The sequence below is a fragment of the Gadus morhua genome, chromosome 6 (genome assembly GCF_902167405.1).
Source record: "Gadus morhua chromosome 6, gadMor3.0, whole genome shotgun sequence".
Lineage (NCBI taxonomy): Eukaryota > Metazoa > Chordata > Actinopteri > Gadiformes > Gadidae > Gadus > Gadus morhua.
The window spans coordinates 8,641,791-8,669,455 of NC_044053.1; the positions used below are offsets into that span (position 1 = coordinate 8,641,791).

The following is a 27,665-nucleotide window of genomic DNA, read 5'->3' on the forward strand; positions in this document are numbered from 1 at the left end:
TTTGTGAGTCAGTGGTTATGTCTCTGCGTGTGGAATTATTATGAGTCATTTCAAGAAATCTATGCTCAATTGGACCTTGCACTCCTATAATATATGGGCTACAGTTCAACAAGCACACAGACAAAACATGTTTAACTGCAAGGACCTGGAATGGAATATCATTAAAAAACTAGTTAGAGCACTCTTTCTTCTCCAAGCTAATACGCTTCTACTCTTTTTCTTTGTATTTCTCAGCTACACTACCATCACCCCTGCCCTCATATTGGTTATGGATTTTCAGGTTCAAATTACATAGCTCCTTTTTGCTTCTGAAAAAGCTTGTGACACATCAAACAGGGTTACAAGTCACTCATGCCGTGGCACATCTTGTACACCCCAGGCATCAAATACCAAAAAAAAACTGCATTTGTCCTCTGAATAATACTCTGTTATCAACTCAGGATTTTGTGCAGCGAGCACTATCTTTGTTGGGAATAAGTGGAAGCTGTTCTGTCATTATTGATCCTGAGGAATAACAATAACAGGCCTAAAGTAAATGGAGTTAATGCTCTGTGTCACATCGACATTTGATGAAGTTCATGCTTATTAGTTTTCAAAGTGATGTGGAAATATCTTTCCCCTCCTGAACTCCATTGGGCTTAGAAAATCACAAGTCTGCACTTTTATTACTGGTAAGAAAGGGCCGACAAACCCAGCTGATGTTATTTCACAGTTGTGATAAAAAAAGTGTTTTTGCAATGGTTTGGAAACGCCATTTAATTTGTTTGAATGATTCACTTTATTGGCTCAATAGAAAGTCCCCTGTTGTTCATTGTTTCCCTCACCATGTACCGTTTAATTCATATTTGTTATTTTCCTTTGTGGGGTTGTGGCCTTATGTCCACACGAGACACATCCTGACGTAAGCAGGAGGCATGGGATGACACGTTGAATCGATTGCTCAATCTCAGCACTACAGTGAACAAAGTTCTATTGAATTTCATTAAAATGCTGGCTGCTAATCCTGTCCTGTCACATGGAGGCTGGCCAACGCATGCATGAGTTGTGTTCGAACACCAAGCAATGCTGGAGAACCCATTCTGACAACTTGGCCAAAAATCAGAGCAGTGAATCCAATGTGTAAATCCAATTGTGTACCATTTATATGTATGAGAGACTCGTAGAGAAGAGAGTCTGAAATAGCTATGCTTTCAAAGTAGCTTCCCAACATTCGACATAGACCAACCTAAGATTCGTATGGAAGCCAAAACACAAAAGGACCTCAAATACAAGGTCTTACATTGTAGTTTCAAGAGGGTAGTGAAAATAATTCCAATGCATGACTTTGTTATTGCAGAGAAATGGCTTACTTTATTTAACTTTGGGTGAAGAGGATGAGAAATTGTAATTTCAAAAACATGAATAGGCCTGCAAGCTTATATTGGACACCTATAAGTAAAACGCGTAGATAAATAACTGCAGAAATGGTTCATGCAGCAGTGAATGCAGTTATTTATTAAGTGAAATAGGACATCATAGGCTTTTTTAAAACAGGTAATTATTCTGCAACCCGATTGAGCCATTATGGCTGTTATGTTGTGGTTTGGTTTCACTGCTCCAGTGGTGTTATCCTAGGGGTGCGCCAACGTCTCTGAATATACAGGACCACACCATACCAGGGTGGTCCCCCAGCCTGCCCCAGACCCCTACACCATCCTCACCGACTCCAACACCTTTCAGCCCAGCCGGGCCCCCACAGGTCCTCGTAGATCTGTAGGTTTATGAAAGACTATATACATTATATATGGTAGGAGACACTAAGCCCATGATGGGGAGATAGGACTATGATATACCTCCAGAAAATGTATTGAATCATGGCTTGTATTAAATTACATCTTAGTACATATAGTAGGCCAATACATGATTGTATATATTTTACAAAAGATAAATGCACAGCCACATAGTAGGCTAGAATAATATGATAAATAAATGAATACAAATAAAATAGGGGAGAGCTGAGAAAACCATGACGTTGTGGCCAACAGTTTTATCACTTTACTTTCCTCTAATTTAATTTGAAGGGAGAATGATTAAGGTTTTAAGATGTGTGTAGAGAGCTTTTTCAGGTCATTGGAAATGCATCAATCTCTCCTTACATTTTTGCATTTGAATGTAGTCCTCAGAAGTGTAACAGCTTCCACAGTAAAATGTTATCCTAGCCCTATAGCAATTATAATATAACGTTTAACATCTTCAGGGCTTTGACATTTCAACATATAAGCAGAATGTAATCTGAGTTGGGAGACACATGCAATGTCCTTTGGCCGCTTTTGGGCTTCACTCGCTTTATATTTTAATTACTGGAACTAACATTGTGGGGCAGTGGGAAATATGAACAAAAGGGAAAGATAGGACAATGTATACCATAACAATTACTAATGGTTCACACTTGCTTATGCATATTTACCATTATGCACAAAAAATATTAGTCCACTCACCTTGTGTTCCTTAGCTACCTGGGAACCCAGATTCCCATAGCTACTCAGCTCTCGGTCCAGTTGTTGTTATTTCATGGGTCACACAGCACTTTGAACGTTTGAGGTTTTTTTTGGTTGCTACTCCAATTTTGACTCTGGCTGATCCCAGCCTTGTAAGGCGCGTTTGACACAAGCTTCAGCTAAATGACCAAATGGATTGGAAGTCCAACCCCACTCCAGCGTGCTGCTGTGTCTTCCCCCAGCAACCATCATGGGACAAGAGTGCATGGAAGGGGGGGGGGGGGGGGGCGCGAGAGGCAGCCTCTGCCGACACTTCATAGAGCTGGTGCATTCCTCCTCCAGACACTGGGGGTCTTCATCTGGGCCATCCAGTCCCTTCTGGTCCAAGCAAGTGAATTTGATGGCTGTTTGTGTACAGCGTGTAAAGATGGGTTGTTTCACATGCACAAACAAGGTTGCCTCCTTGGCCAGGTCACTCAATAATTATAATTAATAATAACAGTACTATTTTATACCTAGACTTATGCTTTCTAGTTTAGCTGTTTTGTTTTATTAGCACCGTGTGTTTGGATGTCGTAAGGATTTCGATACACAGAATTACCTGCTGTTATAACTGACATTATCACCAAATACCTTTTAACCATATTATTTGTATTGAATGTTGGGGTTTATGTACTGTATGCAGGGCCGTAGCACCAAGTCCTGGGCCCCTGTACTATAGGTACTGCTGGACCCCCCTGCGCCAGGTTGTTGACGGGGGGAGGGGGGGGGGGGGGGGGGGGGGGGGGAGTCGGGAGCGATTGTTGACGGGGGGGAGGGATAAAGAAAAAAAAAAAGTAGGATAAAAAAAAATATATATATATTTTTTTTTTGGTCATGGGCCCCCCCTCTGCCTTGGGCCCCCCCCACAACTGTCCCCTTTGTCCCCGCAGTCCGACGGCCCTGACTGTATGTATGCTTATGAAGTTTTAATCGTGGATTGAACCTAATAAATGCGAAAAAAGCGAAATGCGAAATCTCTTTGGAGTAAAATGATTGTTTTGAGTCAAAATTGTTTCTTTGTTTGAACTTCATGTAGGGTTTATTCAATGTGGCCTTTCTTACTTTTTTCTCTGTTTCACCATCTTTCTAATTTATCTTAGATTTTTATTTTTCTAATCTTTACTACTTTCTTCATGGTCAATTGATCTTTCTTGCTTCATTCTTTCTTTCTTTGTTTATTTATTTGCTACTTTGCTACATTGCTATGGCTGTTACTTATTACTCTTAACGCAGTTTATTGTTTGTTTGCTTTATGGTTAACTATTTTGGTTATTGTTTTCAGTGCTATACTGTTGCAGTAATACTGACTGTTTTTGGTTCCCCATGAGATTAAAAACCCCAACCTGAGGTTTGGCTATGATTCATCCATGTTTGAACATTGTTTAATTAGTTTGTAGTAACTTTCCTATCCCTGTGCTATGTTTCTCTTTGTTACCTGCAATGTGTGTGTTACTTTCTTCTGATATCACAAATGGATATTAAATTTTTTTAGATTGTTGAGTTAAATGTCACCATGACCGTGTTTCTGTTCTCTGAACGATAGACCAACCGTCAGTGATTGTGTTATAAATTATTTGTTTTTAATTTTCTGAATTGAATGCCATGGTCACACACAGTGAAGAAAGCAAAGGTGTTAAATAGTTTAACAGGTCTACTAGCCTTGGGACGCAAATGGCATGAACCATTACGCGTTCTGTATTCTCCCACAAACTCAAATCTTCAATAATACGTGACCAGAAATCACGCAGCCTAGTTCTTGGCTGTGATTGTATGTCTTCTGTCTATGTGTATGTATTAGAAGCCACAGATTAATGATAGAATCCAGGGGAGCCTTTCCACATGCTGAAGGCATAACTCCCAGCCTGTTGGGAGTGAAGATAAAGATTATATAATACAAGTTAAAGAGTTTAATCAGCCTCAGGAGTCTTAAAGATAACATCTGTTACATAGCATCATCATGTTGTTTATTTTAAAGATAGTATGGTCGGACATATATGCAGTACCGTCCATCTGAAATTAATGGACATCAGTTCATGATTCACTCAGTTAATCAATTCGGCCATCAATTTCCATCATCCGCTTATTTCTATTCTTGGTCCTGTGGGATGTCATGAAGCCATTTTAATTTGAATGAGACAATGGAGTGGAGATTAATAGAAATGATTGTGGATGTAATTAAATTTGCCCCTTTAGCATATGGAGCCGTGTATAATTTACTGGTTATTTCATGAATCGTCGGCCACTGTATTCAATTAAAAGACATTAAATTGATGGGGATGAGAAATAGATAAGAGATGAGTAAGTGGGGGTGCTTGAGGGAGAGAGAAGAGAGAGAGAGAGAGAGAGAGAGAGAGAGAGAGAGAGAGAGAGAGAGAGAGAGAGAGAGAGAGAGAGAGAGAGAGGGAGAGAGAGAGAGAGAGAGAGAGAGAGGGAGAGAGAGAGAGAGAGAGAGAGAAAGAGAGAAAGAGAGAAAAGGAGAAAGATTTGTCCAGACTCTATTAAGCCTACATTCTGTCCTCGTTATTTTTCCACATCACGTAATCCAACCTAGATTCCCAGTACAGCCTCGTCAACAAAGACCCAGGGTTGGTATGGCAAAGGAGAGAACCTTAACGACACGCAATACATGGGGCACAGATGCTTCAGAGAACAATCACTGATGGTTTTCCCCTGTAATGCCCTTCTATTCTTGCTTCTTTCCCTTGTCAAGATTTCCACACAACCCTGGAAACGATTTGAGCCCTCTGGATCTCTGGGTGCATCAGGAGCCCGCCCGGTTGCTGTTCCAAGGATTCGAACCAAACATGGTCGACTCGTTTTAATTTCTTTGCCCCACATGTTAGGAACTTCCAGATGTCCCAATTATTTATTTCCCCATATTTGTATAGCTTTGATTGTTTAAAAAGGCGCCGCGTGTACAATTATTCGTTTAAAACATTCAAAAATGAACTGCAATTATCAACAGAATGCAAAAAAGAGATTACAGAGATGTTTAATTCAGTTAGCAGCCAGCCCAGCTAGCGCCTGGCCCGTAGCGTCTCATAATACCACTTTGTACCTCAAGAGATGATTTCCGTCATTGCAGTGTCCAGTCCAGTCCAGCCTTCAGTCCAACGGGAGAGGAGGAAGAAGCAGAGCTTCCCAGAGGGCAAGCTGACTTACCGGATCACTAAGCATAGATTCACTAAAGTAAACATTTAACTTTACCTTATATCTGGTGGGCAAGCTTTTTTTTGCGACCCATTGGGACCCAGTTTGCCAAATCTTACATGTTGCCCCTTCTTTGTTCTTTGTTATCCGCTTTGCTTTCTTCTTTTTTATAGTTTTCCATTAAGTACTTTTCTATGCTGACAACCGGATTATGGTGGTGGGCCAGTAGTACGTAATCCTTTTCTTTCTGACCTTAATGATGCCATACCACCAAACCAGGCACATGGGTTTATAAGAGCACAGCAGCAATAGAAGCATGAGCCGTGGCCTTGCAATTGCTTCTTTTAGTATAGTTAAGGATTCAAATAAAATAACTGATTTTCAATTCTTTCTTCCCTTACGAAAGAAAGAAAAATCCTTTTTATCTATTCATTATTGTTATTTTCCTTTTCTTTAATTTCTTTATTTTATTAAATCTCCCCCCAAAAAATAATCCTTCTTTAATTCGTACATTTTCTCATTAATTTTCTTTCTTAAGGCTAAACCATGCCGGTGTTGGTGTTTTGTTAGGGCATCGATCCTTCAAATGGACAGTTGTGGCTTCAGGACATATACTCTTGGTCACTGAAACATACTCAATAGTAATTAGCCGTTCTCATAGGAACAAACGCCACAAAACCAATAGGGTACAAGCCCAGTTGTTGGATACCACCCATGTAATACCAGTCACAACTAATTAACCAATGACCTTCACAATGAACGTAGGTGACCTTAAATGTTCCAAGCTATAAATTCCAAGCCATTTGCCGAATGCTTTTTCCATGGAGATGAGGTAACTATTCTGGATCACATTTGAAATCAAAATATACAAACTCATTTTTACCTGAGACTGCAGCTACATTTTCATCAAATAAAATGACCTATATTTTCCACCAGGTGTGTGTGATTAGCCATTACAAGCCGTTTCTAAATCGGCACTGCCATGTTACTCATTCGGCTCGTTATGGCTAATCACACTCACACCTGGTGGTAATGAGGGCCATTTATCATCTATATATTGAAAGACACAGAGGTTAAAGGTCAGCCCCTTGGACCTCACTTACCATGCAGTTTAACCTGGGGAGTTAAGTAGCTGATGCTTGACAGCTTGGGGGAGAGGCAACAGACATCACAACCCAGGGTGGTTGAATATCTAGTTTTTATCTACATTTAATTGTGTCTGTATCTAACAACCCACTGTTGCTAGAGAGGGTGACAAAATCCTTGTCAGAATGTTTTTTTATTGGTTTGTTATTTCAAGTTTTTTCACACTTAGCCCAGTTCAAATTTTTTGGATAGACGGCTTATAACAACATTGTATGTTACAACTATATAAATCAGAACATTGATTGAACATTTGGCCAGTCACCTGTTGCTGTAGCACAGCAAGTCTTGACTAAGTAATAATCAACGCATCTGTAACAACTTCTCTGGTGCTCTGCCTCCCCCCCCTCTCACACACACACACACACACACACACACACACACACACACACACACACACACACACACACACACACACACACACACACACACACACACACTGCCCCCCTCCCAAGAGCACACACTCCAGTAATCAAAATACCCATCCCGGAAAATGTGTGATATTTATACCGGCCAATCTATTTGCGCTAAATATCATTCCTCCTTTCCTGAGACTCATCCATGGGCCAGTAATGTATTATTCAAAACCTTTCCTGTTTTAAATACACATAAACACATTTGAAGCTCTGTATTTGCCAACCATCATTTATCCATCGTATGAAACGTGTAAACCCATCTGTGAGAAGGTCCTACCGCATTAAATCCTTCGGCAAACCGGTAATCCCTTGGACCGTTAAGTGTGGAATGCATTGCCTAGCGCATATCTATACATAAGCACAAACCTGCAACATGCACACATGTGCAAGCAGCATCTACATGCAGCCAACAGTGGTCTGGGTGTAACATGTCACCGTGAGCCGGCAGCATGGAGGATGTACAGATTAAGGCCATCTACTGCTCCGGGGGCTTATAGTTGAATCGCTTTCTATTAAACCTTACATTCCTCTCCCGCCTTTTCTCGCACTTCATCTCCCGTTCCATCGCTGAGCAGCTCGGACTCGGAGCTCCATAAAAAGTAGCGAGAGAGGGAAGACGGCCCAGCTCAGAGGTCAGCTACTGGACGCTCCGCTGCCCTGCAGTGCTCAGCCATTCGGTGGGATTCTGTGTTCCGTTCTGCCTAAACTCCAGTGCCCTCGTGGCATGGAACGAAGCGCAACAGTTGTGTGTTTGCTGTCCACTGTGCATTCCTTCTATATACCACTTGCTTGTTGTGACTCGGAAACGCGTCACTCAAAGATCTCTGCACTAACACCGACACAATAACAGCGACCACCCTGTCCAATCGATTGACCGCATTCCTTCAGCCTGTTACAGCCCGTATTAACCGTCTTCTTTTTTTAACCCCCCCATCCCCCCACATCCCCCCAGATGCATCTGTGTGCCAGCGCTGCGCTTACACAAACACAAAAGGCTCGGTTGCCTTGGAAGATGTATGCATGCGCTGTCATCTCTGTCATGTGCTCTGCATTGCACCGACCAAGGGAACCCATGCAAAATGTAAATACCTCCATGGCGTGCCTACGTTCAGAGAATGGATTATTTGTGAAGTATTTAGCAGCCTAGTAGAAAGGCCTTTGGCGGTGGCATTGCTGAGAACATGATGTGTGTTACGTAACGCTCTGGTGGTGGAAGGGACTGAGCTAAAGGCTGTCCCACATATTGCATGTAGTGTGAGAGTTTATTGGCAAGAGAGGCAGAATATGTGTTTGAGTGGTGGGAATAGGACAGACCGAGAGAGAGAACGAGAGATAGATCGAGGGAGAGAGAGATACAGGGAGAGAGAGAGAGAGAGAGAGATGATGGGACGAGAGACAGAGAGCAGAAGAGATCAGTGAGCGACGAGCGAAAGAGAGAGAGACACACACACACATACACACACACACACACAGAGTGAGAGACTATAGAGAGATACAAGGTTATACATAGGGAACTGGAAAAGGGCTGCTAACTAGCAGAGAGTGTGAGAGACAGCGTGGTGTGACTGGGAGAGAGTCTTCTGGCTAACTTGGGAGTGCATGGACAGCGTGCACACACAGTGAAATCTCCTCATCAGTGCTCGCAGTCCTGGGGATCTAACTCATTAGTGGAGGAGGATTTCAACTTGAATTGTTTTTATTGCAGCTGGGCAAAGCAGATGAGGACACACCACACTGTGCGGATCTTCGTTAAGGCACTGGTTCTGACGTGACCCGTGTGGAGTTTATATATTGGATATTTTCTGAAACTACGTTTTTCTGAAACTCTGTTTTGATAACGACTGCTACAGGTGCATCGGTGAGTGTTACATTTTTCGTTGATTTTGTGGGTGCTTCATGTGCTGCTTTTTTGAATGACATTTTTCTATGGACAATCTGGACTAGCTGAAGTTTTTATGGAAAAAATGTAAAGATAGTTAATACATAATGCTGGTATAATGAAATCAATGTAAGTTATATTATCGAGGAAGAAACAGCTATTGATTGAAATTTAACAAACAAAAAGAGTAAAAACATTTGTTGCCTTTATGGATAATCAATTCTTTATAATCATTATTTTGTCATTGTGTGAAAAGCTCTAACAAAAGAAATAACAGGATAGGCTGGTGCAGATGTAATCTTACCTTGTCAACACAAAATGTTTAAGTTTTTTACATCCAAATCAAAGTAGGCCAATACCAATATCGGTTATCTTTAGCAGGCTAGCAGCTCCGCAGATCTGGGGAATCTCTCGGATACGTCGGCCACGTGCGAGGCTTATGGCAGCACAGCGGGGGTGAAAAGGCGCCAAATATAGCGTGGGAGCGCTGGGAAACACGTCCCCTTGACAGAGCCGCGGCAGCCGTCAGTCGTCATGAGGCGTCCGGACCATGCGGCCCAGCACTGACACGATGGAGGCCGACACCGCGGCCACCCACCGTAACTTCATTACTAAGGTGGACGTGCCTGACCACGCGCACTACACCGTGGCTTTCTTCGTCTCCGTCATCGGCACCCTGGGCGTCACGGGGAACGCCCTCGTGCTGTTCGCCTTCTACAGGTGCGTGTGTGTACAGTATTATTTCAGTTGTTTTCAAACGGATTGACAGAAAAATTAAGATATTAATATGAGTGTGTGTATGTGTTTGTGTGTGTGTGTGTGTGTGTGTGTGTGTGTGTGTGTGTGTGTGTGTGTGTGTGTGTGTGTGTGTGTGTGTGTGTGTGTGGGTGTGTGTGTGTGTGTGTGTGTGTGTGTGTGTGTGTGTGTGTGTGTGTTTGTGTGTGTGTTTATGGACAGATAGTGAGTGAAAGTGAGAGAGTGAGCTGTGTTTTTGTTAGGGAGAGAAAGAGAGAGTGAATGTGTGTGAGCGAGAAAGATCAAGCGGGAGAGTATTAAAGGATTTTGTAGTGTGTCCGCCTCTTGGTCTCCAGAGATAGATGTAACGGGTTGTCCATCAGGGAATTATAGTCCTGAAGCATGTTCACTAATCCCCATTCAGGGAAAATCGGTCTTCAAAAAAATGCTCTCTCTGTTTCTGCCATTTACAAATATTGGAAACACACATTTGAATTTTATAATTTCATTATTCCAATCTGAATTGTGGAGCCAAGTTCTTTGTGAACTGAATTGAAAATGAATAGAAAGACATGAAAGCACTAGAGATAGAGAGAAAGAGAGAGCACAACAATTCGAGAGTGAATAAGAGAGGACAGAGGCAAGCAGTAAGTGGGAGGCAGATCGATCTTTCCACTTTATTTGAACAATTTAGAATGATGTTCGAAATCTGGGACCGAAATCCATTCTTAAAGATGAATGAATTATTTAATTGGCTAAGAGGGTCAAGTGAAGACTCAAGATGACTGACAAATGATGAAAACACCTACCAGCATGATGAATGATTTTCCAAGTAGCGAGGGCATAGTGCGGCTTAGGCAGTGGCGTCACTAGGCTGTTTCATTTGGGGCTTAAGCCCCGGATATTATTTAATTAACCTCTTGCTTGCTTTACACTAGAAACAAACATGGGGATTCCAGGGCCATCTCAAAATAGTCTAGTCCTTCTAGATAGTCCTTCTGGAAAGAGAATAAACGATTTAAAAACATAACCAGACTTTTTACCTGGTTACCTGGTTTAAGTGAATTAACCTATCCTATCTCCAGTCATTTATATAGATATAGATATGTAATATCTGTCTCACTTGTATTAATTTTACTCTGAAATAACTTGAATGGAATTTAGTTATTTAAAGCTATAATAAACTGTGAATTTCGTATATTTATGTAAAGCATTATGAAAGAATTTGCATGCGCAATAAAGCATGCAAAAAAAATTGCCACTTTACACTAGAAACAAACATGGGGATTCCAGGGCTATCTCAAAATACTCTAGTCCTTCTAGTCTAGTCCTTCCCTTTCCCTCTGGGCTAAGCCCCGGATATTTCACAAACCTAGAAACGCCCCTGGGCTTAGGTGTTTGAATTGCGAGATGCTGGGATCTTTGCCCAGCAAGATAGCAAATCTATCTGGAATTCACTACACTTCACTTCGGCAGCAAAATCTGCTAAACAAGTGTTTAACATCAGTATTTCTGAAACATGTAGTAGTCCTCAATTAAGGGGGCATATTATACCACCAGGCGGGAGTTGGATTAGCCGGTACAAGCCGTTTTGCTGACATCACAAGCTTTTTTTCAAAACGGCTTGTAACGGCTAATCACACTCACACCTGGTGGTATAATATCTCACATTTAACAATAAGGAACTGATCAGAAACTCCCTCAACTTTCTTTTATTTTCATTACAGCAACAAGAAGCTCCGTAATCTGCCCAACTACTTCATCATGAACCAGGCGGTGAGCGACTTCCTCATGGCCTTCACCCAGTCGCCCTTCTTCTTCATCAACTGTCTCAACAGGGAGTGGATCTTCGGAGAGCTCGGTATATCTAGTCATCTTTCTTTACAAGCCTTACTCTTTTTCCCACTTTCCTTTCTCTTAAAATTCTCCTTTGATTCAAGATTAAAAAAAGTTGGAAATATACATTTATATTGTGTGCATATGTGTACAATATATTTGTGTGTGCATTGCCCCACCAGGCTGTAAGCTGTATGCGTTCCTGGGGGCCCTATTTGGCATCACGTCCATGATCAACCTGCTGGCCATCTCCCTGGACCGCTACATGGTCATCACCAGGCCCCTGGAGGCCATGAAGTGGAACTCCAAGCGGAGAACCACCATCGCCATCTTGTTGGTCTGGCTCTACTCCCTGGCCTGGAGCCTAGCCCCTCTCGTTGGCTGGAGTGAGTCCACCATTTAACGAGAGCCCCATCCAAACAAATTCATGGGATTACTTTTTTAATGGGAATTGACAGACATATAACGCATATTATTATATAATTACAATTAGGGGCATTTAGCAGACGCTTTTGTCCAAAGCGACTTACATCGGTTAATACACACATTGACCCACCGACGGCAGAGTCAACCATGCAAGGCGACAGCCAGCTCGTCAAGAGCAGTTCGGGTTAAGTGTCTTGCAATTTTTGTTGACAATTGCCGTTCAATGTTTTGCGTTATTGACATTCATATATATTTCAAATAAGTCACATTGGCGAAGGCATCCCCTTCCAGCACATATGAAACAAGTAAACAACTAAAATAAAATAGATTTTATTAGTGAAGACGCAGTCCAAACGCAAAACAAAACGAAATTGTCCCTGCATTATTCTTACAAAGACATAATTCCTCTGGCAGTCAGTGCGCACTATCTCTAAATCAGCCCAGAAGGGGTGCACTTTACTCTCTAATTTGAATCGGTAGCCAGTGGGTGCTCAATGAGTCGGAATGGAACATCGGCTGTTGGCATTCATTTAATCCCATGGGACACGGCCCCCCAAATACAACAGAGCGCTTAAGACTATACAGTGTGATGCGAGACACACGCACACACGCACCCCGCAGAAAACACACGCCAATATGTGTGCAGTGTAACGTAGTTAGCTATGCAACAGCGCGTTTTCGAGCTGTGACCTTAAACGACAGTGCCTGAGCACACCCCGGGCTATGTCCCCCGGTTCCGTGGGATCAGCGCGCACCAGCAGCCAGATGTTCCCAACACCTCCCCTCGGCTCCTCACTGAGTCTTCATGTCACGTCGTTCCCCCCCCTCCAGGCTCCTACATCCCCGAGGGCCTGAGGACCTCATGCACCTGGGACTACGTCACTTACACGGCGTCCAACAGGAGCTACACCATGATGCTGTGCTGTTTCGTGTTCTTCATCCCCCTGGCTATCATCTCCTACTGCTACCTCTTCATGTTCCTGGCCATCCGCAAAACAAGCAGGTACAAACTCAAGAGCTTGTGTCTTGTTGTTATTGCTGTCGTTATTGCGATCGGAGCATTGGTGCGTCTGTGTGTGTGTGTGTGTGTGTGTGTGTGTGTGTGTGTGTGTGTGTGTGTGTGTGTGTGTGTGTGTGTGTGTGTGTGTGTGTGTGTGTGTGTGTGTGTGTATGTGTGTTTGCGTGTGTGTGTGTGTGTGTGTTGTGTGTGTGTGGATGTGTGTTTGCGTGTGTGTGTGTGTGTGTGTGTGTGTGTGTGTGTGTGTGTGTGTGTGTGTGTGTGTGTGTGTTGTGTGTGTTTGAATGTCCTCGGCTTGGAGACTAGGAACTAATATATATATTACCTTGTGATAAAAACGGTATATTTGACCAAAATATTGAACGCATGCAATTTTGAGAGTGTCTACGTGTGTGTTTTTGTGTGAATGTTTGTGTGTGCGTGTGGGGCGCTTTGTAAACTCGGGACAACATTGTTATTTTAGCCCTTCTTAATATGTGCTGTGAATCAATGCTACAAGCTAGTGACGCATTTAATGAAACCCTGCCTAATGTCCATGTGGAGAACCTGCTATGTTTAAGGGGATGATGATTTATAGCGAGGGTCAAGGGTCAGCCTGCGGGCATGTGGAAGACACAGGTTATTGTGTCCTAGCAAAACAGGTTATTGTTCTTCTGAAGGAATGCAAGACAGACCACCCTACCCCCACATCCACACACACACACACACAAGCACACACACTCAAAAAGAATCCCCCCAAACACACATACACAAACACACACACACACACACACGCACGCACGCACGCACGCACGCACGCACACACATACACACACACACACACACACAGACACACACACACACACACACACACACACACACACACACACACAAACACAACCCCCAAACACACAAACGATAAGAGGTACATTAAGAGTGAAAAAAACATCACTTAACTAAATCAACTGAACTTGTAATGCCCCCCCCATAGAGATGTGGAGCGGCTGGGCATCCAAGTGCGGAAATCCACCATAATCCGCCAGAAGTCCATCCGAACTGAATGGAAGTTGGCAAAGATTGCCTTTGTGGTGATCGTGGTTTATGTCTTATCCTGGTCACCGTATGCCTGTGTGACGATGATTTCCTGGTCAGGGTAAGTGAGCTACATCTCAGTCTTGCATTTAACTTTTGCCTTGTGAAGGGAGAGTGACTTGTTTGGCTTAGTTTGCTTTGTTGTTTTTCCAAAGTGGTTTGATGTTCTTTGACGCTCAGTGTCAAAATGTACAAACTTTTTGACTTTTTGCAGTTGGCAGGTTTCTGGGAGGGCACAGAACTGATTTCATTCCTGAGTTGCGCCGGCAGGCTTTGAAATATTAAACGCGCTACAGCACTGGAAATAGAACTGTGATACCTGGTTAGCGCAGTAGTCGAATGACGCGGATGGCTGCTGTTAATGGTGTCAGAGTTCTCCAGATTCTGTGGTGTAGCATGCAGTTAGGAAGAGGGAAGAGAAAGCCTTGTGAATGCCAACCATCCAACCTTGTTATACATATAACGCTGTTAAAAGATAGACTTTGCTTTCCTAACCTGTCTCATACACACACAACCCCCCCAAAAACAACAACAACAACAAAACAACCAAAACACATAAACCATCTTAAATGATATAATAATATCACGCATACACACACTCCTTGGCAGCTGGCATGGTTGAGTTGATACATGACCTGGATATCCATTTGTGCCTACTTTCAATTGTTTGATGTCATGCCTTGCTTCAACACAGAAGGTCAAATCATTACATCATTACAACACACAGCATCTTGCAGTGTGTTTGTGTGTGTGTGTCTGTAGCTGACATCTGTGCTGTGTTTAATCATGTTGATAATACCCGTTTGTTCTAATCCAGGCATGCCAACATCCTGTCGCCGTACTCCAAAACTGTCCCAGCTGTTATAGCGAAAGCATCTACCATTTACAACCCATTCATCTACGCCATCATACATCAGAAGTACAGGTAAACACGCTCTGCTGCACCTCGTTGAAGAGGCCTTGGGAAAAGAAACGGAACAGATTCCCTGCAAAATAATGCTGCTTTGCTCATTGAAAATAGGTTAAACAGATGACTCAAGCAATTTCTTATCGGTAGTGATTTTTTATTGAAACGTGAGTGACAAATGCATTTTGGCTTTATTAACCTCTGCAAACTGAATATTAAGATGCTGACTGAGACTTGGCAAAGATACTCCTAAAGGGTTTTAAAGTATGATACTCACCAGTAGAGTTGTTGTTTTTAAATAACAGTAATTCTGTGGAAAAAGACGGGAATGCACAAGAATGTGATTCTCACATATTGTATCGGTATCGGATGTTTCAGGAAGCCAGGGACCAGAATATCCACTGAATCTCAAGCTGTTGCTTAAGATGATATTCTGAAGAAGCATATGCATTGTCTTAGAGGAAAATATGCAAACAAATAATAAACAGGGCTAAAGAACAAAAAGGTTGTCAGGAACAAGTGAACATTGTCTGTTTAATAACATTGTTTCAGCTTAAATAAAATATATAATAAGATGTCATCCAAAGTGTCTTGCTTTGATGATAATAATAACTGTCTGAACATATTTATGCAACACATGTCCACCTCTCAGTGACCACATTGTCCTTGAACTCAACAGTTCCTCTTGTGTGTTGACAGGAAGACCTTGGCGGATAAAGTCCCCTGCCTGAGGTTCCTGGCCCCCAACAAGCGGAAGGACTGCACGTCGTCTTCGTTCAGCGGGTCCTCCTACCGGGACTCGGTCATCAGCAGGACGTCCACTGCCATTAGGAGACAGTCCACGGCCGCCAGCAGACACGCGTCAGCATCCAAGACTGCAGCGGGTGCTTCTTCGTACTCGTCCTCAGACAGGGTAACCATGACGCCACACTCACCCAGACGGATATGAACCAAGGGGCAACGATTACCTAAGATATTTTAATGACAAACTAAAGACTTGAAGGATTGTTCTGAATCCTTCTCTTCCTCTTCTAGGTCTAACGGTAACATCATTTATATATCTGTCAGACGATTTGAATATTAAATCCACAATGCACATATCCACTAGCTTAGTTGTTGCTGACTAGAATTTCTGTGATAATAACCATATAATTTAATGATAATATAAATAAACTCAGGGTCCCAGTTTGGTGCTGTTAAATTTTCAATAGGATAAATCGAAAAAGATTGTTTCATACTATCTTTTAGTTTATTTTTTATTGTGTATTGAAGTGTTTCATTCTGACCTCATAAAGGGTTATATCCCTGGGCTCGAGGCAGTCAGGCCTTTGATAGTCTGTGTGTTTGAAGATCACAGTTCAGTATGTTCCCAGATTTTCTGCGTCTTTATTTCAGCTCTCAGATGCGTCTTACTTATTGTACTCTATAGTTTATATTAGACATTTGAGGAGAGGTTATTATGTTTGGTACACCTCTGCTTTACGTTTATCTTTATTTAACTATTGTATTCTACAGTCTAGTGTTATCTAATCTAGACTAGTACAACTTTAGTCTTCTGTACCCTTTAAACTATTCAGGTATATTTTAGTCTAACCAATGCATGTCCGTAACATTCAGTAACTCTAACATCTCAGAAATATTTTCCGATTTGCGAGAAAATACTATTCTACTCTGTCAAGTCTAGACTCGTCCAGTCTAGTCAGACCTTTCCGATGGCGTTTTGCTTTCAGGTCAATGTCGTGGGTTATGTCAGTCCAGTTTTGTTTTACTTCCGTCTATTGCAGTCTAGAGTACTTAACACTTTCCCAGTCTATAAACATTGAATGGAATCCGTGATTCCCTCATCCGCTCAGCTCTTCCGTGTAATGCTTTCCCCTCTGCATTATTTACACAAACTGTCCTCTTGTCTGCGCTGTCCTCCATCGCTGCTCCCAACGCAGGTCTTCGGGGACGTGGAGATGGACCCCATCGACTGGAGATCAGGGGCCTCCTTCCGTCGGCACTCGTCGCGCGGCAGCACCCGCCGGGACAGGCTCTTGAAGAAGCAGCAGATGGAGAGAACGAACAAGAGCGCAGCACACAAGGTGAGAAGGGAACCGAGAGATATAGTGTTAAGGGCTGATAAATGGTTCTACGTCGATGCCACGCCAGGGGGTTTACGGACCCTCCATTCGTCCATGGCAAGGGGCCTGACATGCGCCTCTCTAAAATGTTGACCTTCCATCGCGGCGATGCAGCAGCAAGGGCTGCGATTGGTCCGCTTACTAAAACCCGACACAGAACCAAAACAGGTGCACGACTGCGTCAAAGCTTCTGCCTGGTCATAGCGTTGCGTCGACGTGGAACCATAATCAGCCCTATAGAACCATCTCAAATAGCATTTTTCAGGAGGAGACATGTAAAGAATGGCCTTTTGAATCCTTGCCGTAAAGGTTCCGGGTTTCAATCCCAATGTCTGCTGTCTGCCTCTGCGCCCTCGAGCAAGATGCCCTTACCTTTAATGCATCCTCGCGACTTGTATCTGAAGAAACGTTCACTGTATGTGCATGTGCAAATTGTAGCTTTTCTAGATGATGCTTTACGGCCGTGCTTGCTGCTTATGCGTATGCGTGACTATTCAGGCATTTGTGTGTTCACGCCACCACCAGCAACCATCGCCGTCGACCAAAATGTCGGCGACCCACTGCAAGAACAAGACGGTCTCCAGTTCGGTCAACATGGCCGCCGCGCCTCCTCAGCTGGTGCTCATCAGGAAGAGGAGCCAGAGTCTAACCAACGGCCTGTCAGACGCCGGGAAGAAGACGACCGTCGCCAACGGCACCCCGGGCAACCACAAGAGCAAATCTGCGGATTTACATTTCAGAAACCTTCCCGCTCTAGATCAAGCGCTGAATGTCCCTCGCATCATCGTCATCAGTCCCACGTCGGAGGACTGCTTGGTTAAACACGAGAGCAGCTTCACAGATGACGGTTCTGTCGGGACGGTGGTGGATGAGGACTCGTTAGAGGACAATGATGTTGTTTGAAAAATGTCCCCCAAGTAAACATTCTTGTTCAGTCAATTTATTGCTTTGTTGGAACTATAGCCTATATGTATTTATGCCGGAGAGTATTTTTATGTCACAATACCCAGTACGATGCTTTGCTGGGTCGGACCTATTGTGACCCTTCAATTCCAGCTCAGATTGTATGTGTGACATTGTGTTACTTTTTGGGGTTGTTGGCAGATTACTGGTTGTGTAGAATAATTTATTTTACTATAAAATATTGATTTATGAATAAAAAGCCATCTAAAAGTACGATATTACACTGTGTCCTAAAAAAAAAAAATCCAGGACGCGGATACATTTACCCTTTAAAAAAAGTTCACGCTTCAAATATTGTTTGGCATCAACAACGTTATATTGTAGGCGACATTTGTATAATGTGTATCGACTTTCACATTCGATGGGACGCATGCTTTTTTGGGCAATGTTTGGAGTAGCCTACCCAAAACAAGCGGCTTAATTTGACAATAGTTAGGAATATACCCTTTCTACGCGATAGAGCTTTCGCACCTGAAAGCTTGTTAAGCTGTTTTTAAATCACACACTACATTGACTCGCTGTTGAGCAGAAACATGTTAGAGGATTTTGCACACAGCAGTTTCCCCTGAATCAAACTTTCCCAATATAAACGCAACAATCTTCAGTGGATTGTTTGGCCTACTGAATGCATAACTATCCTGGTAAGTAACAAAAGTCTGTCACATTCTTACCAGCTTTTTCCTTTTGTTTTCAAGTCTTTGTTCGCGTTATTTTACACCGTTCCTTATTTTTTACGTGTAAAGGAACACAGTGCCCACATCCTCGAAGTTCTCAATAGAGTTTGCGATATATTTGTGAAAAGAAACCCCATGTGTTGTCGCGTGTGTGTGTGTGTGTGTGTGTGTGTGTGTGTGTGTGTGTGTGTGTGTGTGTGTGTGTGTGTGTTTAGGTGTGTGTGTGTGCGCGTGGGTGTGCGTGCGTGGGTGTGCGTGTGCGTGTGTGTGTGTGTGTGTGTGTGTGTGTGTGTGTGTGTGCGTGTGCGTGTGCGTGTGCGTGTGTGTGTGTGTGTGTGTGTGTGTGTGTGTGTGTGTGTGTGTGTGTGTGCGCGTTTACAGGTATTTATTGAATTATATATGGCATTTTGGTATACTCTTTTGAAGGTTTTGGACAGAAAAAACGGCAAGCTCACGTGTTGTTAAACCATGCTTACAAAATGTGGACTGTTGAGTTGAATGTACTGTAAAATCAGCAGCTGCTGCTTCCAAAATGCCCTCTACTGCTGAAAGAAACGGGCTGAAAGAAAAACAAATCCCCTGGACTACCCTGGACCCTGCCAACCATCCGTAGGCCTACAATAGCAGGGTTAGGCCTTCTTCCTAATTTATTAATATTAATATTTTTTATTTGTAGTATTATTAGAATTAGTGTTATTATAATAAGTCATTTTGGTATTTAATATGATTTACCATTAGCAGAATCGCCTGCAGTCATACGTGGTCCTCATCGTTTCAAACCCAAGGTCCTGATGTCCCGCTTGCTTGTCAACAAGCTCACTCACCGAGCTGACACACGACATGGATGTTTTGTCGTGGTTCTTGGTTTTTGGCAAAGTTCCCAGAAAAACATCTGGCTTCCGACGGATTAACAGAAGGATCACAAATCTGTGGACTAGATGAAAGAAATACAACAGCTGGATATTATACTCTGACAATATTGGGCGAATACATTCAATATGGTTTATAGTGGCATCAATTATATGATATCTGCTTACTGGGTTGTTGGACGATGGGAGGGATTTGCACACTAAAATAGTTTTTTGTAATGGCTGTGTGAAAATAAAAACGTTTTCCTTTTGTAGTAATAACAGTATATGCCCACTAGAGGGACACAGTCACGTATGAGAAAGTAGATGTGGCAATGTGGAGGGAGAATTGCTCCCAGTATAGAGGGGCTATACAGTGAAACCACAGTTGATCTACCATCAGCTAAAGCGGCTTACAGAGCCTATGATGACATATCTTTACCCGGTAGGCAACTTTCACAGTGGTGTTATGGTTACAAAAGGAAGCCTTTCACATGGGTGTGTCCACCTCTTGTTTTGCAGTGGACGTGTCAATCGTTCTCTTGTGGAGTCAAGAGAACGAGTGTAAGGTGCATACTGACAAGTAACAGGCAGTGACATCCTCATAGGCTTGTAAGTTCAACGCGAGCAGCAAAAACAAATACATGTTACTATTGCTGGTTAAATTCGTCAAGGGGCAAAAATATATTTTTCCCTATTTGAAAATTCGCTATTGACCAATAATCCAGCAGCCAAATTTGACCTAAATGTTAAACGTTGTAGATGTAGATGGCTAATAACCCCATGGCTGAAGCATTGAAAGGGCAGTATTCTGAACGGTTGTGCATGCAGGCTGGAGGAGGCCAGGGTATTGAGAGGAAAGGGGGTAGAGAGAGGGAGTGCTGATGCGGGGGACGGGGGGGGTCGCAGGGGTATTGATGTTGGGTCAAAGTCGGTACTCAACACTCTGAGCAGATGCCCTTCTGCTCCCCTGAAGACCCCACTGGGGATCTGAATCTCCGCCCCCCGGTCACAGACATATGGGCTGGCCTGCTACACACACACATGCAAACACACACACCCATTTGCACACACACACACACACACACACACACACACACACACACACACACACACACACACACACACACACACACACACACACACACACACACACACACACACACACACATATATACAAACTGATGTGTATATCGCACACACACAATAGTACACATCACATGAATTCACATAACATACACACAAACACACACACACACACACACACACACACACACACACACACACACACACACACACACACGCACGCACGCACACACACACACACACACACACACACACACACACACACACACACACACACACACACACACACACACACACACACGTATGCGTGTGTGTGTGTGTGTGTGTGTGGGGGGGGGGGGTACACCTCATTCACTACCACAATTTGGTCATGATGAAAACACACACACTTTGTGCTTTTTGTCAGGCCGTCACTGTAAATAAGAACTTGTTCTTAATGATCTGCCTGGTTAAATAAAGGTAAAATAAAATAATTATAAAAAAACACACAATGTTTGGTGTGTCAAATTGAAACAGATATTATATGTATCTGTTCTGTAAAATTCACCTTTTGGTATTTTTAAGTGATTGGGAATGGGAATCCTTATGCATTTTCCCATTCTTCATCAAAGTCGTTCCTGTAATGCTAGTCCGTTTCTCTCACACTATACAATTGTTTATGAAGGGATGGAAGTGAGCTAATATTTTCAAGGAAACAGCTTTACTCAATGCAATAATCATGTGGTGTGTATGATGTGTCTTCCTTTATATTTGCAAGTTACTATAGTCCATTATGTCTGATGATAATAATGAATAAATAAAAATACGTGCGAATAGTGAGGAAAAGGACCTACAATTTATGTTTTAATTTCATGACTCTATAAGCCTAGCCTTGTTATATTGTTGTTGAGACTGTTTGTTAATGAGATCGTTGGATTGGTCGATGCAAAATGCAGTAGGCCTATTATTAAAAGCATAGCCCGGTCCATTGGTTCTGATTGGCTCGAAGCCGCATGCTCTATAAACACACACCTGTGACGGCAAAGCAATCGTTAACGCGGCGCCGTTCTCAAATGATGCTCTGTTGCGTGCCGAACATTTTGCTGCCTTGAGGAACTTTACAGGTCGGGGGAAGAATGATGAACAACGAGGGTTTGTTTTCAATAAATTATCGTATTTAATGTTGCTGTGTGTTGAGTTGGTAGTTAATACGAGGTAGTCTATAGCAACCATTCTAGTTTCACTTTTATAATAGCGCACACACTGCACTCCGCTTCGACCTCACAACGCCCCCTAACTGTTCTCAAATCCTCGTAAAACACACGTTTGCCTTATTTGACCAATGCAATGTAGACTAGAGGGTGCTGCAATAATGAATGAAAGTCCAGGAGAACATCCTGACATTACAAGCAGCTCGACAGAACGAGGGGGAGGGGGTGTTTTAAGTGTGTGTTTATTCCCCTGTAAAAACACAGTTGGGTCCTGAAGCCATCACTTTAATTGAAGCCGACTTCAGCTAAAACATTCAGCAGTTATAAATATTATGCACACACTGCAAATGCATACACAAACACAAATATGTGTCTGGCAATGCATTTGCAGTGTGTGCGTGTGTGTGCGTGTGTGTGTGTGTGTGTGTGTGTGTGTGTGGGTGCCTGTGTATGTGTGTGGGTGCCTGTGTGAGTTTCTGTGTGTACGTGCCTTTGCGTGTGTCTGTGTGTATGTCTATGGGTGTATAATATATGTGTATGCCTCTGTATGTGTGTGCGAGTGTGTTTGTGTGTGTGTGTTTGGCAGAGGGAAGCCTTGTGTGAAGGACAGCTGCCCCCTCCTCCCTCCCCTTCCCCCGCTAGTCTTCAGTTTAGAGCCCGTCTTCAGAACCGTCAATCCCATAATCGTTTGGATCCAGCACTGTCTGTCTCCCCCGGCGGGGCTGCCGGTCTCGTTTGGTGGTCCGGTGGGCTGGCTGACGGGCGGGCATGCCTTCCATGATGCAGTAGATCGGCTATAAACAGGGAGCGTACTCAGGGGAGGGGGGGAGGCAGACGGGGGAGAGCGAGAGACGCGATAGCGAATAACCGTGCTTCCTCATTCACCAGACGCACTGTCAGTGTTTCCAGACTCGGGGACAAAGTATGATGTGGTTTGTAAACGGCTCTGGCCCGCCGGCCTGGGGTCGTGGGACGCACGGGGAGGAGGGGAGTGCTGATCTATTACGAGCTTAAGCCTGAATGAAAACAATATCAATTTGGTGCGTAACGCGTTTGACATTCTCAGTCACATTTTCCGCCTGACGTTGGACATGGCGGAAGGGGTTTAAGGCTACCCTGCAGTACTGTGCAGTGGTCACCGTGGTAACGAGAGCGTTGACAGGTGAAGACTCTGGCTTCCTTAAAACAACACAACACAAAGATCCATAGGATAGGTGACTATGATTAGGATGGTGAGGTCATAGCTCAGCTTCCAGTGCTGTGCGAGAGATCAATAGCTTGACCGTTTATAGATTATAGACACAAACGCAAGCAGATAGAGGGATAGATTTGGGAACAAATTGATATAAGGCCTTCAATAATGAAGTAGAGACCCATCGAGATAAAGGCAGGGTTGGAACGAGGGACCTTTCATACAGTAAGTGGAGAGAGAGGAGGAGGGATTAAAGAGGATTACACCAGTCTGGACGTGGGTTCAGCCTCAGATCAGATGGCTGGCAGATACACACTCTGCCCTACAGAGTGTGTGTGTGTGTGTGTGTGTGTGTGTGTGTGTGTGTGTGTGTGTGTGTGTGTGTGTGTGTGTGTGTGTGTGTGTGTGTGTGTGGGTAAGGATGTGTTTTTTTATTTGTATGTGTGGTTGTGGTATTGTATGTTTGCGGACGAGAGAGAGAGAGAGAGAGAGAGAGAGAGAGAGAGAGAGAGAGAGAGAGAGAGAGAGAGAGAGAGAGAGAGAGAGAGAGAGAGAGAGAGAGAGAGAGAGAGAGAGAGAGAGAGAGAGTGTTCAAGTGTGTGTTTGGGTAGCTCACAACATTCTCTTATGTTCAGGATGCTCGATCAAAACAAAAAACAACGTAGAATACTTCTCTCCCCACATGCTATTAAATATCACACGTCAACTAAATAACCCACCAACATCCAACAGTCTATCCGTCCTCCACAAGAATGCTCCTCTCTGAAAGGTTTTCTAGCGATGTCATATGTGCAGTTTTATTCTTTCCCCATTTACCCTTTCAAAGTAAAGCCTCAAATAGAACCTTCAAAGAACCTCAGCTGAGGCCTGACGGAATAATCAATACACTGTGTGTGTGGCTGTGTGAAATGCGTGTGTGTGTGTGGATAGGGTACAGGTCAGATTATATCTTTTGTTCACTTGGATGATGCATTAGATGTCACAGACATCAGATCAGCAGATTACCATATCATTTTGGGGCAGGGCTGGAGGATGTTAATGTGTGTGTGGGGGTGTTTGTGGTGTGTGTCTGTAATTGTGTGTGTGTGCGTGTGTGCAATGGTGTGTGTGTGTGACAGTGAGAGAGTGTCTGTTCGGTGAGGGGGTGTTTTTATGGGTAAGTTCATGATTGTTTGTGTGTCTGTGTATGTGGGGGAGGGTCAAGTTTATGTTCACACGTCATTTTGTTGGGGTAGATGCCGTTGGTGAGCCTATGCCGGTATCATCGTCAATACACACAAGTGTGTGTGTGTATTTTTGTCTGTGTTTGTGTGTGTGTGTGTGTGTGTGTGTGTGTGTGCGTTCGAATGTGTGTGTGTGTGTGTGTGTGTGTGTGTGTGTGTGTGTGTGTGTGTGTGTGTGTGTGTGTGTGTGTGTGTGTGTGTGTGTGTGTGTGAGGGGGACGGGACAGGGGGGAGGACATGGCCGGCTAAGCTGTACTCATTAAGCCCACAGAGAGGTGAGCATATGGGGACTGGAGGCTCAGCCCCGCGTCCCGACAGAAGGAGGCTGGAGGGACGTGCTGTCTGTGGCTTTGTTCTGCAGCACTCTCTCCATTGTGCTTGATATTATTATCCCTCCTCATGGCCAGTGGAGCTCACCGCCTGTAATAGCCTACCAGCCGCCTTTCTTTGAAAAGGGCTATTAATAAATAACCAATGGACTGGAACACACAAAATCAATTCAGATGACTGCATTGATTACATGTTAATTTGTATTTGGGGAGGGGGGTCATATTGGTTATTCCTAACAAAATTAGAGCTGCTGGTTCAGGGTAAGGTTTAGGATTAGGGTTAATTCAACTATAATGTTTAACCTTATATTTAAATGTTAGTAATTTGAGGAGTCCCTTTAACACTATTATGACCATTTCAAAATATGTACAGGTGTCCATATTGATGATACAACTCATCTGGAATTGGAACAAAATAAAAAAAGGAGAGTAAAAAGATAACAAGCAAAATACTTGATTCTTCTTGTCTCTCGTCAATATATAATCCTTTCATTATATGACGCCAATGTATTCCCCAACTCTAATCCAGAACCTTACCCATACAAAGTTGTCATCATAACGATTCCATAGAACATTATTCAACGTCCAATTCGTTAACGGGACAATAAACTGGACGTTGAGTAACATGGCCCTGCTCTTAATGCCATATCTGTTTCCAGCCACTGCCATGCGTTTCAACAGCACGGAAAGGTTTAGCTCATTTACAAGCTTTTGTCACCTTCTGTTTTCTATCAAAATGTTTTTGGGGGGAAGGGGCGTTCATAACTGGCCCCTTTATTCATCAAGTGCCGCAGTAATGGCACCCCTCCATGAGAGTGTGTCCCAGAGTGTGGGTAACCCAGGGCTCGCTGCCACCTCGCTGGGTAACAGTTAATCTTTTGCTGCATTGCCAGTGGACGTTGGTCTCTAATAAACTTTGAATGTCAACTGGGCTAGGTTTCCTTTTATTTATGATGGACTTGTTAATACGGCTTTCCTGTGTTGTTTATTTCTTTCTTTCATTCTCACTCTTAGTAAGTTGTCATCACCCCCTTCTAAGTAGACCCTGTTCTTGGACGTTGTACGGTTTAAGACCTGCGTGCCGGTCGCATGAAGGTCTTGATGTGGTCCGCTCCCAGTGGCCCCGTTCTGCTTTACATCGTGTGCTGCAAGACATGTAGGCCCTTGAATCTTTTATACAAGCTAAGACCTCAGAAAAAGCCTTAACAGGTTGAGCTCAGCTTGCTTACACAATAGTGAGTGTCTGTTTCAGGCTCATCCTCTTGGTACATGTTTCACTTTGTACACGGCTGTAAAACTAAGATCAATACACTGCATGGATCGATGATGATGATGACGAGGACCATACTAAACCATATTTGAGCATACGTGAAGCTAAAAATAGCTTGTCAGCCAGCCAGCCATTACCCTTGAGCAGGCTCTTTCCACTGACCGGGCCTGTGGACGTTAACGTGGTCTCACTGGGAGCGGAGCTGGCTTAATGCTTCCATTCACTGGTTCTCTCTCTGAGGAACCCGGGGCTCTCCGCCAGAGCTCCTTCCCAGGGCCTCCAACAAGGGTCTGCTTATGGGCTTATTCCGCCAACGTTCTCCCCTCAAATAACTCTGTTGTGTATCTTTCTTTATTCTTTGCACCTTGCTGCCAATCAGGTCAACAGCAGCCAGCTGTGCAGTCCAGTCACGAGTGCACACACACACACACAGAGGTTTTGCGTGTGTTTTTGTGTGTGTGTGTGTGTGTGTGTGTGTGTGTGTGTGTGTGTGTGTGTGTGTGTGTGTGTGTGTGTGTGTGTGTGTGTGTGTGTGTGTGTGTGTGTGCGTGTGTGTGTGTGTCTGTGTGTGTCTGTGTGTGTGTTATAATTTATTTAAGCTAAGGCTGGGTTGGACCCCGCTCGGGGTCTCGAAGTGGAAAAGGGGCTGACGACTCCCGCCTGGCCTCCAGAGATTTCTCTGCTGCTGCAGTCACTTCGACCTGGGCCGGCTGTGCAGATAGAGCCCTCTGAGTGGACCCTCGGCCCGCCGGGGTCTCCTTCAATAGCGCCATAATGAAAGCATCCTGGATCTCTCTGTGTTTCTCAGACCTGCCGGGGTTGTTTCCCCTCTTGGTGCGGCGCCTGATTGAAGTTCAAACCTGTTCTTCTTTTCCTGTGTGAGTCAGAGTGCTCTGTTAAAACACCAATTATACCCCCCCGAATACAAGTTTAAATGAATGTGTCTGGAGGTCTCTCTCTTAACCTCTGCTAATTTCTCAATCCACTATAATGATTACGGTCATTCCCACTCTTTTATAATTTCCGATTAAACGTCAACTGTTTCTCTCTCTCTTTCTCTCTCTCTCTCACTTGCTTGCTCTCTCCCGCTCTCTCTCTCTCTCTCTCTCTCTCTCTCTCTCTCTCTCTCTCTCTCTCTCTCTCTCTCTCTCTCTCTCTCTCTCTCTCTCTCCCTCTCTCTCGCTTGCTCTCTCTCTCTCTCACTCGCTTGCTCTCTCTCTCTCTCTCTCACTCGCTTGCTCTCTCACTCGCTTGCTCTCTCTCTCTCTCTCGCTCGCTCTCTCTCTATCTCTCTCTCTCTATCTCTCTCTCTCTCTCTCCCTCTCTCTCTCTCTCTCTCTCTCTCTCTCTCTCTCTCTCTCTCTCTCTCTCTCCCTCTCTCTCTCTCTCTCTCTCTCTCTCTCTCTCTCTCTCTCTCTCTCTCTCTCTCTCTCTCTCTCTCTCTCTCTCTCTCTCTCTCTCCATCCACTCTCTCTCTCTCATTCTCTCTGCCTCTCTACCTCTCAGAGACATGTTTAACGGTCCAGGAAACAACAGTAGACAGAGACTGAGGAATGTGGAACCAATGGTCATAGGAACGTACTGTTCTGATGGATTGGCCATTAGCTCACTAGGATTTCCTGTGGCCTTCTTCCTTCCAAAAGATGAAATATCACTCCTCAGAATGA

At 43.7% G+C, this 27,665-nt stretch overlaps 1 protein-coding gene across 2 annotated transcripts; it reads left to right on the forward strand.

Annotated features, from left to right (window-relative positions):
• Positions 1 to 8,454: 8,454 nt before the first annotated feature.
• Positions 8,455 to 18,399, forward strand: LOC115546087 (melanopsin-A-like). Of its 2 annotated transcripts, none has more exons than XM_030359731.1 (10): positions 8,455 to 9,086; positions 9,486 to 9,827; positions 11,570 to 11,703; positions 11,861 to 12,064; positions 12,936 to 13,107; positions 14,093 to 14,254; positions 15,011 to 15,118; positions 15,800 to 16,013; positions 17,041 to 17,184; positions 17,749 to 18,399. In XM_030359731.1, exons 2-10 carry the CDS (start codon positions 9,658 to 9,660, stop codon positions 18,124 to 18,126), a joined length of 1,686 nt encoding a protein of 561 aa, XP_030215591.1. In that variant the 5' UTR covers positions 8,455 to 9,086; positions 9,486 to 9,657; the 3' UTR covers positions 18,127 to 18,399. The 2 variants fall into 2 exon arrangements, with proteins under 2 accessions (XP_030215591.1, XP_030215592.1); XM_030359732.1 differs by having other exon boundaries at positions 9,489 to 9,827.
• The last annotated feature ends 9,266 nt before the right edge of the window (positions 18,400 to 27,665 follow it).

Excerpts from the sequence above, each read along its gene's own strand:
- LOC115546087 (XM_030359731.1), top strand. The coding sequence starts at position 9,658 with ATGCGGCCCAGCACTGACACGATGGAGGCCGACACCGCGGCCACCCAC. Across the intron at positions 14,255-15,010 it reads ACGATGATTTCCTGGTCAGG|GCATGCCAACATCCTGTCGC; the intron begins GTAAGTGAGCTA and ends GTTCTAATCCAG. Across the intron at positions 17,185-17,748 it reads ACAAGAGCGCAGCACACAAG|CAACCATCGCCGTCGACCAA; the intron begins GTGAGAAGGGAA and ends CGCCACCACCAG.